The sequence below is a fragment of the Mustela lutreola genome, chromosome 10 (genome assembly GCF_030435805.1).
Source record: "Mustela lutreola isolate mMusLut2 chromosome 10, mMusLut2.pri, whole genome shotgun sequence".
In the NCBI taxonomy this organism is placed as follows: Eukaryota; Metazoa; Chordata; class Mammalia; order Carnivora; family Mustelidae; genus Mustela; species Mustela lutreola.
Window position 1 is genome coordinate 20847680 of NC_081299.1, and position 13081 is coordinate 20860760.

Consider the following 13081-nt stretch of genomic DNA (forward strand, 5'->3'; position numbering starts at 1 on the left):
GAGTATCCTTGACATGTTCAAGTAAAAGCCAGAAGAACGTGGCTAGAGCTGAGTGGATGCGAGGGGCAGGCACAGATGGGGATGGCTGGAATATGGTCGAAGAGATAACAGGGGATGGGGCAGATCATGAAGGCATAGGAGGACTTTGGATTTTACTCAGAGTGAAGGAGCGACATGAACTGATGAGGATGTTGGAGTTAATTAGGTTGAAAAGCAATGGTTCCAGTTTTTCCAAAGGGCTATGCATATAGGAAGCAGCCAATAAACGTTAGGACGCTCCCGGGCAAACATTAGTTTATAACACGAAGATTGAAGGCCTAGCATTGCATATAATGGTGGCGTAAATCTACCTTAATTCCCATCAGGCCACTCTAGAGAGCTGATGAAGGAATTCTGTATGGGTACGTGTGTTTGCAATTCACGTTGATTGTCTGCTGTCCTGATGAAGACTACTCAAGAACTGGTCCTCATCCTCTGAGTCCGGCCTAATGACTGTCTGGGAAGCATTAATGTATGAACTTTCCTCCTCCTCTGAGACCAGTAACTGTACATATTAGGGAAACTCACTGTAGAGAAAAAGCCCAGGAATTCAGAAGGAAGCATGATAGAAAGACGTGCTTAGTGTCAGAAAGAACTGAATTTGAATATGAGTTCTACCATTTGCTGGCATTTGGCTTTGGGCCAATCACATTACCTCTCTGAACTTCCTTTTCTCCTCTGTAATGTGGAGATGATGATATCTACATTTCAGCACACATATAGTGTCAAGTTGTTATGTAGAGAAATAGTTCAATAATCAGTAGCTATTGTGATGTGTTCAACAAAATTTTTGAAAACCTACTACAATAAAGTACATCATTATGCTTGTGCCCCCCCCCCAAATTCATATGTTGAAACCCTATCCTTCATTGTGATAGTAGTACTAGGAGTAGGAACCTTTGGAAATAGTACTAAAAACACTTAGTATTAGAGGAGGTCATGATGGAAATGCCCTCATGAATGGAATTGGTGTTCTTATAAAAGTCCTGAGAAGTTTCCTTTGCTTTGTTCTTCACCGCATAAGGATACAAGAAGTCATCAACTGGCAACCCAGAAGTGGGCTCTCACCAGAACCCAACCATGCTGGTACCCTTAATGTCATACTTCCAGACTCCATAACTATGAAAAATAAATTTCTGTTGTTTATACACCACTCAGTAAATGGCACTTTGTTATAGCAGCCCAACCTAAGACGCACATATGTACAGAAAATAATGATTCTTCCTTTCAGGATGTTTACAGTTTGTTCTAGGGATATTAGGCATACACAGATATATCCAATAAGACAGAATGTGCTTGCACAAATGAGATACAAGATATAATACCAATAATAGCTACCATTTATTGGTTGCTTATAATAAATCAGGCACTATGCCCACTGTTTCATAAACATCTCATTCTATTTTTATAAATTCCACCTTAAAAAGTACTGTTTTTATCTTTGTTTCAACAAAAAGGAAGCTGAGGTCCAGAGAGAGGAAATGAGTTGCCCAAGGCTGCACAGCTGGAGAGTGGCAGAGGACAGAAGTGAGTCCCATTCTGGGGTCTAGTCATGACATCCTTTTTTTTTTTTTTTTTTTAAGATTTTATTTATTTATTTGACTGACAGAGATCACAAGTAGGCAGAGCAACAGGCCGGGGGGTGGGCGGGAAGCAGGCTCCCCAGTGAGCAGAGAGCCCGACTCAGGGCTCGATCCCAGGACCCTGGGATCATGACCAGAGCTGAAGGCAGAGGCCTAACCCACTGAGCCACCCACGCACCCCTAGTCGTGACATCCTTATCAGAAAAATCCATGCCTATAACTCGTAGGCTTTGTCCCAGTTTTACATTTTGTTCACCCATTTCCAATCCATCTTTTTTTTCTTTAAGATTTTATTTATTTATTTGACAGAGAGAGATCACAAGTAAGCAGAGAGGCAGGCAGAGAAAGAGAGAGGAGGAAGCAGGCTCCCTGCAGAGCAGAAAGCCCGATGCGGGGCTCGATCCCAGGACCCTGGGATCATGACCTGAGCCGAAGGCAGAGGCTTAACCCACAGAGCCACCCAGGCGCCCCCAAATCCATCTTTTTTTAAAAAATTAACTCTATTTTGAAGTAACAGCTAAAATTTGAATAAATACCGTGGTGCCTCAAAAGACCCTTAATTCACTGGACTTTCCATTCTGAAATTAGTGTCTGTATAGGAAAAAAGAGGGACAGCAATTTTACAACCTCCTCCAATCATCATAGCACTGAAAGCTTGTTGTTCTGTCCAACACTGTGAATCACAGACTGATCAGGGGGCACATCCTAAGCCCTGGGGTATATGCGGCCTTAATAACTCTCAGAGTCCTGAGCAAGGTTCTACACACTCTTTCAGGGTGATCTCATTTATTCTCATGTCTTTAGCTACCATCTGTGAGGCTCTGACTCTGAAAGGGCTGCCTCCAGCTCAGTTCTCTCTTTCCTTTGAACTCTGTCTGGGCACCAACACCTGGGTGTTTCATAGACACCTCATGCTCAATATATCTGCATATGAACTCATCTTTCCTGCCTCACCCACACTGCTTTGTGTTTCCTAGCTCAGAAAAAAAAAAAAAAAAAGCACTACCATGTCCACCCAAGGTAGACATCTAGACACCTGTGACTCCTTCTATCTTTAGCTCTGGTTAGTCATCAAATCATTCTCTTCTGTATTTTTAAAATCTGTCTTTTGTCCTATAATTATCTCTCAGCTGGAGTTGTGCCAAAGCTCCTAAACTGGTCTTCTTTCTCCAGGTTCTCCTTTCTTAAGCTTTTCTCCACCTTGCAGCCAGAGTGATCTTTTTAAAATTCACAGATGTTAAGTCTAGCACACAAAGTCCTCCAGGGTCTGGGCCTTACTCCTTCCCCAGACTCATTTATTTCAGCCCTAATTCTATTTAACTCTGTATCCTTTTTTTTTTTTTTTTTTAAGATTTTATTTATTTATTTGTCAGAGAGAGAGGAGCGAGAGTGAGCACAGGCAGACAGAGTGGCAGGCAGAGGCAGAGGGAGAAGCAGGCTCCCTGCCAAGCAAGGAGCCCGATGTGGGACTTGATCCCAGGACGCTGGGATCATGATCTGAGCTGAAGGCAGCTGCTTAACCAACTGAGCCATCCAGGCGTCCCAACTCTGTATCCTTTTGAACATGCAGTTCCCTTCACCTGAAATTTCCTTTTCTCCCTTCTTTATCTAACAACTATTGATCCTTCAAGTGGGCCTTGATTACCATTTCCAGGAATCCTCCACTAATGTCCCCAGGATGGACCAAGTAGTGTCTTGCTTGCTTCCAAAGGGGTTGAGTTCCTGATATCTCATTTTCCTATTGAATCAAATTACATGGTACAGACTCAGTTTAACCTTCTGATTCCAACAACTTACCTATAAACCCTTTTGAGGGTAGAGATGGAGCTAACAGCTAACAAAATGTCTAGAACAGTCTATAGACTTCCAAGAAATGTTCAATATTTTTTTAAAAGATGAATGGGAGGTAGGGAAGGTTACAGCAAAGGGACTAGAGCTCGAAGTGCCAGTACAGTACAGTAATTAAGACAGAGGGTTCTGAAGTCAATGGCTTACATTGGTACTAGAGCCTCTCCTCTCCTTCGCATGTTGTTTGACAACTCACTTGGGTTTTCCCATCAGTAAAATTAGGGTAATAATTCTACTTGACTCATAGGGCTGCTGTGAGGATCAAATTTAAAATTGATATATTGTTCATCAATTTTTGCATTAAATTTGTAAAATACTGCACTAAAACAGTGTTTAACTTAGCCACTAAGTTTCTGGTGTCCCTTTAATTTTTTTTACTCCAGAAGAATACCTCATTCACTTCCCTTTAGTCTTCACTTTGTCCGCACCTTATATGCTTGACAAATATTAGCAGGCATTCACTAAACATTGATTTATTTATCTCCCTATATTTTCAAATTAAGTAAAACATATACGGTAAACTGAACAAATATTAAGTGTATTGTTGAGCTCTCTAATTGTTCAGAACATTACGCTTCGCAGTAAACGGTGTCTTTTCACCCTCAGGTATCCCAGCAAAAAAAATCCGTTTTGTAAGCCTCTCTTTTCCCAGTTTTCCACTGCTCCCTTCCCCAGGCTTTCTTTTGCCCCTGTCAATTTCAAGAGATTTCCTAGACTACAACATTCCAGATCATCAAATTTGAAATTGTATTTTCCTAGAGGACGGCCTACGACGTCAAGCCCCCTCGTAAATCCCAGGAGACCCTCCAAAGGAGTCCGCCATCTTCCACACAGCGGCATTATGTCTCGCGCATGCGCTTCTGTTTGCGAGGCTGCAAAGAGGGAGATTTTTATCCCTTCTCGGCACCCTTACGTCGTGGGGCACCAGTGTCACGATTTACGTGACGTCCGTTTTTTGCCGGAAGTGGGAAGACGGGGAGGAGGTGTTGCACTTTCCAGAGGGCTTTAACTTTAGGGTTCGGGGTTAATTGTTTAAAATCTCCAAGGTACTGGGGTGAATATATTACCCACTTTACGAAAAGAGACTAGAGTGCGCTCGGAGGCGTGTTTCTAGTGTAAGTTGGTACGCGTCTTTGATGCTGGCTTAAAGGGACCTAAACCATTCTTTTAAAAAAAAATTCATGGTGCCGCCTCGCTCTCTTTGAAAGGCATTTTCAGAGAGGTGGAACGCCTAGATTCTAGATTGAATCAAACTCTGCCACCGACTTGCTGTGTGCCCTTGGGCCCCTCTCCGAGTCCCAGTGTCTTCATCTATAGATGGAAGAGTAGACAAAGTCTCTTAAGTCACCTCTTAGTTCTGAATGTTATTCCATGCCCGAGCCACAAAGTCCTGGGGTTAAATATCATTGGTCCCTTTTTATAAGGAGGACATTGAGTCCCAGGTTTGACGACTTCCTCAAGATTGCACAGAAAACTTTTAGAGATTTCAGATATTGAGACTAGAAGATTGTGCTGTAAATCCACGACCCCGACTCCTTTGTATATTTCTCTATCAGTTCCTGAAACTGGCCTAGAGCAGTTACTGAGATAGTTTGAATGGATGAATGAAACTTTTGATATCAAGGCCAGTGACCCAAGCAGGTCGGTTGTTTCTCTGCCCTTCTAATGTATTAACAGTGTAACACTGCTCCAGGTGTTTCTTCTGCTTTACTTGACTGGGGACTCTGAAACCAGTTCTGTTGTCTTCAACTTAATCAGACAGCATGGAGGCACCTCCGGTCACCATGATGCCTGTTACTGGAGGCACTATTAATATGATGGAGTACCTGCTGCAGGGTAAGTGAACCAGGCAACTTGGATGACTTGTTTTCCTCTCTCTGTTCATCATCTGTGGGGATGAGAGGCTGTTATACAGAGGCAGCCTGCATGATTTCTGGCACTCAATAGATAGCAACTTCTTTAAAAGAATTTAAACGTTAATTATGGTCACAGACACAAACACATTAAATTAAGTGTACAGTTCCGTAGTGTTAATTACATTCACATTGTTGTATAACTGATTTTTAGAACTTTTTCATCTTGTAGAACTGAAACTGTATACCCTTTGAACACTAATTGCTCCTTCTCCTCACCCCCCACCCAGCCCTTCAGCTCTTAGCAACCACCTTTCTATTTTGTTTCTGATTTTGACTACTTTATATATTTCATATGAGTGGACTCATGCAGTGTTTATCTTTTTATGACTGACTGGTTTTACTTAGCATAATGTCCTCAAGGTTCATCCCTACTGTAGCATGTGACTGGATCCCCCTTTTTAAAGCTGAATGACATTTCATTGTGTGGATATACTACGTTTTCTTTATTCATCTGTCATTTGGGTTGCTTTCACCTCTTGGTTATCATGAATATTGCTGCAGCAAACATGGGGTGCAAATATCTCTTCAAGATTCTGCTTTGAGAGGTGCCTGGGTGGCTCGGTCCTTGAACATCTGCCTTCAGCTCAGGCTGTGATCTCAGGGTCCTGAAATCAAACCCCACATTGGGTTCCCTGCTCAGTTCTCTGCTTCTCTCTCTCCCTCTCCACCCCTCACTCATACTCTCTCTGTCTCTTTCTCTCTCTCAAATAAAATCTTTAAAATAAAATTAAAAGAGTCTAAATTAAAAAAAAAAAAAAAAAAAAAAGGCAGGTAAAATAACTTGTCCAGATAGGAGAACTCAAGATCCAGAGAGAGTAGTGATTTTCAGGAGGTCAGATAATGTTTCATGCAAGAGTTTAGACTTTCAGATCATCCATTTGGTAACTTAATATGAATAACATTAGGTTATTAATTTTCACTTCTTAAGCTAACTCTTCAGTCTTTCCCAACCCAGTAAGTGCCACTGTCATTCACCAGTTGCATGAACCAAGCATTTAGGAGTCAATCTCTGCTTTTCACTTTATTCCCACATCTAGTCCATCTCTAAGTTGTCATATTCGTTTTATTTCCAACATACATATTTTTTTAAGATTTTATTTATTTATTTGACAGAGAGAGTGAGAAAGCACAGCAGGCAAAGCAGCAGAGGGAGAGAGAGGGGCAGACTCCCCACTGAGCAGGAAGCCTGATGCAGGGCTTGATCCCAGGACCCTGTGATCATGACCTGAGCCGAAGGCAGACGCTTAACTGACTGAGCACCCAGGTGCCCCTCAACATATATTTTAAATAAGTATTTTCTCCACCTGCAATGCCCTACACTGGTTTATCTTCCGGGACTTGAACTATTTTAGTAACCTTTTACTTATTACATTGTTTCTACTTCTGTTTATCTCTGTCTCTTCCTACACCAACAGGTAGTCATTTTTTTATTTTTTATTTATTATTATTATTTTTTTAAAGTAAACTTTGTGCCCTCAACGTGGGGCTTGAGCTCAAGATGCACAGATCAAGAGTTGCATTCTAGGGGTGCCTCGGTGGTTCAGTTTGTTGAGTGTCTCACTGCTGATTTTGGCTCGGGTCCTGATCTCAGGGTCTTGGGATTGAGCTTCATGTCAGCCTCTGCGCACAGTGGAGAGTCTGATTCTCTCCCTCTCCTTCTGCCCCTCTCCCATGTGTGCTCTCTCTCAAATAAATCTTAAAAAAAAAAACAAAAAATGTGGGGAGGAGTTACATGCTCCACCAACTGAGCCTGGTAACAATGTAACACTTCTCCAGGTGTTTCTTGTGCTTCACTTGACTGGAGACTCCTAAACCAGTTCTGTTGTCTTCAACTTAATCAGACAGCATGGAGGCACCTCTGATCACCATGATGCCTGTCACTGGAGACATCATTAATATTTTGGAGTACCTGCTGTAGGGGACCTACCAGGCGTCCCCGGTAGTCATCTTTTTAAATAATTGTTTTATTATTTAAAAATTCAAACTAATACATTGAACAGTCCATTTCTATCCTCTAGGTTTCAGTTTGTATCATTTTGCCATATTTGCTTCATCTTTTTTCTTTCACTATTTTTTAAGTTTTTTTTTTTTTTCTTTTAAGAGAGGGAGGGGCAGGAAGTTGGTGGAGGGAGAGGGAGAGAGAGAATCTTTTTTTAAGATTTTATTTATTTATTTGACAGAGATCACATGTAGGCAGAGAGGCAGGCAGAGAGAGAGAGGAAGGGAAGCTGGCTCCCTGCTGAGCAGAGAGCCTGATGCGGGGCTCTATCCCAGAACCCTGGGATTATGACCTGAGCCTAAGGCAGAGGCTTAACCCACTGAGCCACCCAGGTGCCCCGAGAGAGAGAATCTTAAGCAGGCTCTGCTCCCAGCACAGAGCCCGAAACAGGACTTGATCTCAGAACCCTGAGATCATAACTTGAGCTGAAATCAAGAATCAGATCCTTAACTGCCTGAGCCACTTAGGCACCCCTTAAGACTGTATGTTTTTTGTTTTTTGGATTTTTTTTTAAGATTTTATTTATTCATTCATTTTTCAGTGAGAGAGTGAGTACACACAAACAGGCAGAGAGGCAGGCAGAGGCAACGAGAGAAGCAGGCTCCTGGCCGAGCTAGGAGCTTGATGCGGGACTCCATCCCAGGATCCTGGGATCATGACCTGGGCTGAAGGCAGTGGCTTAACCAATTGAGCCACCCAGGCGTCCCAAGACTGTATGTTTAAGTAATCTCTACACCCAGCCTTGGGCTCAGACTTACAAGTCTGATATCAAAGAGTCACATGCTCCACTGACTGAGCCAGGCATATTCCCCTCTTTTGCTGTTCTTAAAGAAAATTTCTGCGGGCACCTGGGTGGCTCAGTTGGTTGAGCGATTGCCTTCGGTTCAGGTCGTGATTCTGGAGTTCCAGGATCAAACCCCACATTGGGCTCCCTGCTCAGCGGGGAGTCTTCTTCTCCCTCTGACCTCTCCCCTCTCATTCTCTCTCTCTCAAATAAATAAATAAAATCTTAAAAAAAAAGAAAATTTCTGACTTGTAACATTTTATTCCTAAACTCTTCAGTAAGCCTATCTAAAAAACAAGGATATTTTTCTTCATAACCTTAATACCATCATTATTATCTTAAGAAAATTAATAATATATTTTAATGTCACCTAACATCTAATCCATATTCAAAAGTTTGTCCCCAGCTGTGCCCAGAATGTATTTTTTAAACAAGATGCCATCAAGAATCATGCATTACATTTGATAATTGTGTCTCTTAAAAAGTCTCTCTTCATTTGGACCAGTCTCCCCTCAGCTACACTTTTTTGCCTCATGACTGTTTCTTGTTGAAGAGTCCATAGCAGTGGTCCTGGAATGAGCCTCTGAAAATGTGAATGCAGTCATGTCTTTCCCTGTTTTGATGACAATAAAGTGCAGAGCCCATAGTTGCCCAGTGACCTCTGCGTAGAGTACCACCTTCACCACGAACTGTATGTCAGGCCTGCACTGCTGTGGCCCAGGCAAATCCTCACTTGGTTCTACCTTCTCACTCAGAGCACTTCAGGCACAAACACTGATACCTCTCCATTTTCTTTAATTGCCCAAGCCCTTTCCTGCCTCTGTGCCTTAGCCCTTGAAGATCCCCCTGGCCCAGTACTTTTCTCCAGCTCTTCACAGAACCGCCTCATTTTCATTCTTCAGTTTTCAGTCCAGTTGCATCCCCTTAGGGAGACCTTCTTTGACTCCAGCCCCTCAGAAAGGTCTTCTCTTCTCCATCCCCACCAGTTTCTCTCTATCCCATCTTCCTTTTATTTCCTTGTATTACTGTTTGCTTACTTATTTATTTTTTGTTTCCCCCACTAAATGGTAATCTCCCTTAGGGCATGGACCCCAGCTTCCTAGCATAGTGCCTAGAATAGCACTCAAAAAGTATATGTTGAATGAACCAACACTGACAAATGTTTGAGGAATGGGGTCTTCTGGGTGGCTCAGTCCATTAAGCATCTGCCTTTGGCTCAGGTCATGATCCTGGGATCGAGCCCCGCACTGAGTTTCCTGCTGACAAGGCTGCCTGCTTCTCCTCTCCCTCTGCCTGCCACTCACTCTGGTTTTGCTCTCTCCCTCTCTCTGCCCAGTAAATAAATAAAATCTTTAAGAAAAGATGTTTGAGGAATGAACAAACACATCTCTGATACTGTCCTGAATGTAGGGTACAATGTATTGAATGTAGGACTTGTTCCCTGCTCCCATGATCTTCTGTCCTGTGATTACTGGGATCTGATCTGTTGCTTTTCCTACAACACTCCCCATTCTCAAAAATTCAGTCTTTTGAGTCTCACTATCAGTATTTACTTTAGTAACAATAGTCTTATTTATTTTAACAGATTTAGTCAATAAATGTTTGAATACGTTACTAGCATTGGTGTATCATCAGTGGAGGGAGAAAGATGAATAAAGTATCAGTATACAACTGATATATTGAAAGATGACTAAAGAATTGAGGTGATAATGCTAAAGAAAACTAAAGCAGGGAGGTGGAAAGAGATTGGAGAGACGTGTGTTATCTTGTTCAGGGTGATTTATTTTTATTTATTTTTTTTTTTTAAAGATTTATTTATTTATTTGACAGACAGAGGTCACAAGTAGGCAGAGAGGCAGGCAGAGAGGAAGGAGGAACGGGCTCTCTGCTGAGCAGAGAGCCCGATGCGGGGCTCGATCCCAGGACCCCGGGATCATGACCCGAGCCGAAGGCAGAGGCCCTAACCCACTGAGCCACCCAGGCGCCCCTGTTCAGGGTGATTTAAAAAGACCTCTCTGATAAAGTGACACTTGAGCAAAGACCTGAAGGAAGTGATGGGGCGATGCATGCAGCTACTGGTGAGAAAAATTTTCTAAGTGTAGGGACTATGGGAAGAGACTCTGAAGAGAAATACTTTATCAAGTACTTGGCATTTTCAGGAAATAAAAGGAAGATCACTGTAGCTAGAGAGAGTGGGAATAGTTGAAGGAAATGATGTTGGACTGGTAGCAAAGCAGAGTCCACAATGTATAGGACCTTGTAGATGATCGTAAAGACTTTAGGATTTATTCTGAATGACACGGGAAGCCATTGGAGGGTCCTAAGCAGAGGACTGTTCTTATCTGCCTTCTATTCAAAAAGACCTCTTGGCTGTTGTGTATAGAAGAGAAGCAGGCAAGGGTAGAAGCAGGCTATTGCAAAAACCAGGTAAGAAATGAGAGAAACTTGGACTAGGTGGAAATGAATGAGGAAGTGAAACATGGTTGTATTCTGCACATATTTTTTAAAAAATTACAGATAGGATGTGAGATGGGGGAAAGAAAGGAGTCAGGATGATTCTGTGGTTTGGAGCCTGGGTCACTGGAAGCACAGAGTTTGCATTTACCGTAATGGAGAAGACTGCAGGAGGAGTAAGATTGTGGAGGAAAAGCCAGCAATTGGATATGAACACACGAAGATAAAGGAAACAGTTGGATATATGAGTCTATAGCTCATGAGATAAATACAGGTGTCCTCAGGGCATAAATGATATTTGAAGCCATAGCACCAAATTAGGTCACTTTGGAAGGAAGAGATTGTTGATAAAGAGGACCAGGATTGAGTCCTAGGATCCTCCAGTGTTTGGGGAAGATGAGAAAGACCCACCGAAGTAAACTTAAAAGGAATGGTCAATGAGTTAGGTGAAGAACTAAGGGAAGAGTTGTGTCCCAGAGGCCAAGGGAAGAGTAGATTTCAAGGTGGGTATAATCTGACAACTATGTCAGATGCCGCTAGGAAGATGAACAAAATGAGAGCAAAGATCAGTGTATTTCTATGGAGCATTTCATTCCTTTGTATTTAAATATGTTACATAAAAAGGAAATGTTATAATATAGATAGAAAACTTGTGTTGCTAGAAATAGAAGATAACTTTTCAAGTAAATGACAGGAGTATTATTATTATTCTAGATAGATACTGTGGTTGTTGAGGCCTCTGAGCCCAAAGCCCACTGGCGATTAGTGTTTTAGGGAAGGCCTAAAGGCTTTCCTGTACCAACTAAGATAATGCAAAGAACTGAAAGAGGGTTAACTTTCTCATAAACTTTCTCATATGCTGCCATGGCAGCATAACCTCTCTGAAATCTCATATATTGGACCTATGCTTTACAAACATTGCACTAAACCATTGAGGTTTTTCATTTAAGTTTTTTCAATCTTTTGCTAATCCTAGTACCCAAAATGAAAGATGAGACTCAACCATACTCTTTCCTTCTTCAGGAAGTGTTCTAGATCACAGTTTGGAAAGCCTTATCCACCGCCTTCGTGGTTTGTGTGATAACATGGAACCCGAGACTTTCCTTGACCACGAGATGGTATTCCTCCTTAAGGGCCAGCAGGCTAGTCCATTTGTTCTCAGGGCCCGGCGTTCTATGGACAGGGGAGGAGCACCCTGGCATCTGCGTTACCTGGGACAGCCAGAAATGGGAGACAAGAACCGCCATGCCCTGGTGCGCAATTGTGTAGACATTGCAACATCTGAGAACCTCACTGACTTCTTGATGGAAATGGGCTTCCGCATGGACCATGAGTTTGTCGCCAAGGGTCACTTGTTCCGTAAGGGTATCATGAAGATTATGGTGTACAAGATCTTCCGCATCCTGGTGCCAGGAAACACAGACAGCACCGAGGCCTTGTCACTTTCCTATCTTGTGGAACTAAGTGTTGTTGCCCCAGCTGGTCAGGACATGGTCTCTGATGACATGAGGAACTTTGCCGAGCAGCTGAAACCTCTGGTTCACCTAGAGAAAATAGACCCCAAGAGGCTCATGTGACTAAGACAGTCTCTGCCACCGGGGCCTGACCTCACCTGTTAAAAAAAAGAAGATGTTATAAAGGCTCCATTTCACCACTGCCAGCCGGGTGCCTCCCCCAGAAAGGAGAATGAGAACTTCGCTGGTTCTGTACAGTTTTCCTCATGTGGCAAGTTCACTTCTGTGACAGCCTTTCCAAATGAAAGACTTAGGATAACAAGACTCTATCCAGTCCTTCTGTATAAGGAAGGGAAACTGGAATAAATTAGCTTTTAGAAAGGAAAATCTTTTACTTGTTTTGCTATTTGTGTATAAGACTGCAAACTTGTACTGTGTGGTAATAAAAGCTATGAAGAGAAACATCTGTGATTCCAATTCTTTATCACCCTGCTAATTTGGGATGGATTCACTACCAGCTGGAACGACCAAAAAAAAATGACAGTTTTTAGGGGCGCCTGGGTGGCTCAGTAGGTTAAGCCGCTGCCTTCGGCTCAGGTCATGATCTCGGGGTCCTGGGATCGAGTTCCGCATTGGGCTCTCTGCTCGGCAGGGGCCTGCTTCCTTCGCTTCCCCTCTCTCTGCCTGCCTCTCTGCCTACTGTGATCTCTGTCTGTCAAATAAATAAATAAAATCTTTTATAAAAAAAAATTTTTTTTTTTAAAATGACAGTTTTTAGTTTTAATTCTGATAGAGGTGATAGTTTTTACCTTTAACCAAAGTATCACATTCATTGAAAAAAAATTTTTTTTAAGATTTTATTTATTTATTTGACAGAGAGAGACACAGCAAGAGAGGAAACACAGGCAGGGAGAGTGGGAGAGGGAGAAGCAGGCTCCCCGCCAAGCAAGGAGCCTGATATGGGATTTGATCCCAGGATGCTGAGATCATGACCTGAGCCGAAA

At 42.5% G+C, this 13081-nt stretch overlaps 1 protein-coding gene across 5 annotated transcripts; it reads left to right on the forward strand.

Annotated features, from left to right (window-relative positions):
• Positions 1-4427: 4427 nt before the first annotated feature.
• On the forward strand, positions 4428-12539 carry MED18 (mediator complex subunit 18). 5 transcript variants are annotated; one of them, XM_059137191.1, is made up of 3 exons: positions 4428-4984; positions 5164-5306; positions 11647-12539. In XM_059137191.1, the coding sequence occupies exons 2-3, from the start codon at positions 5234-5236 to the stop codon at positions 12198-12200; spliced, it is 627 nt and encodes a 208-aa protein (XP_058993174.1). In that variant the 5' UTR covers positions 4428-4984; positions 5164-5233; the 3' UTR covers positions 12201-12539. The 5 variants fall into 5 exon arrangements, with proteins under 5 accessions (XP_058993174.1, XP_058993175.1, XP_058993176.1 ...); XM_059137192.1 differs by having other exon boundaries at positions 4428-4593; XM_059137193.1 differs by having other exon boundaries at positions 4428-4585; positions 5148-5306.
• Positions 12540-13081: the final 542 nt, after the last annotated feature.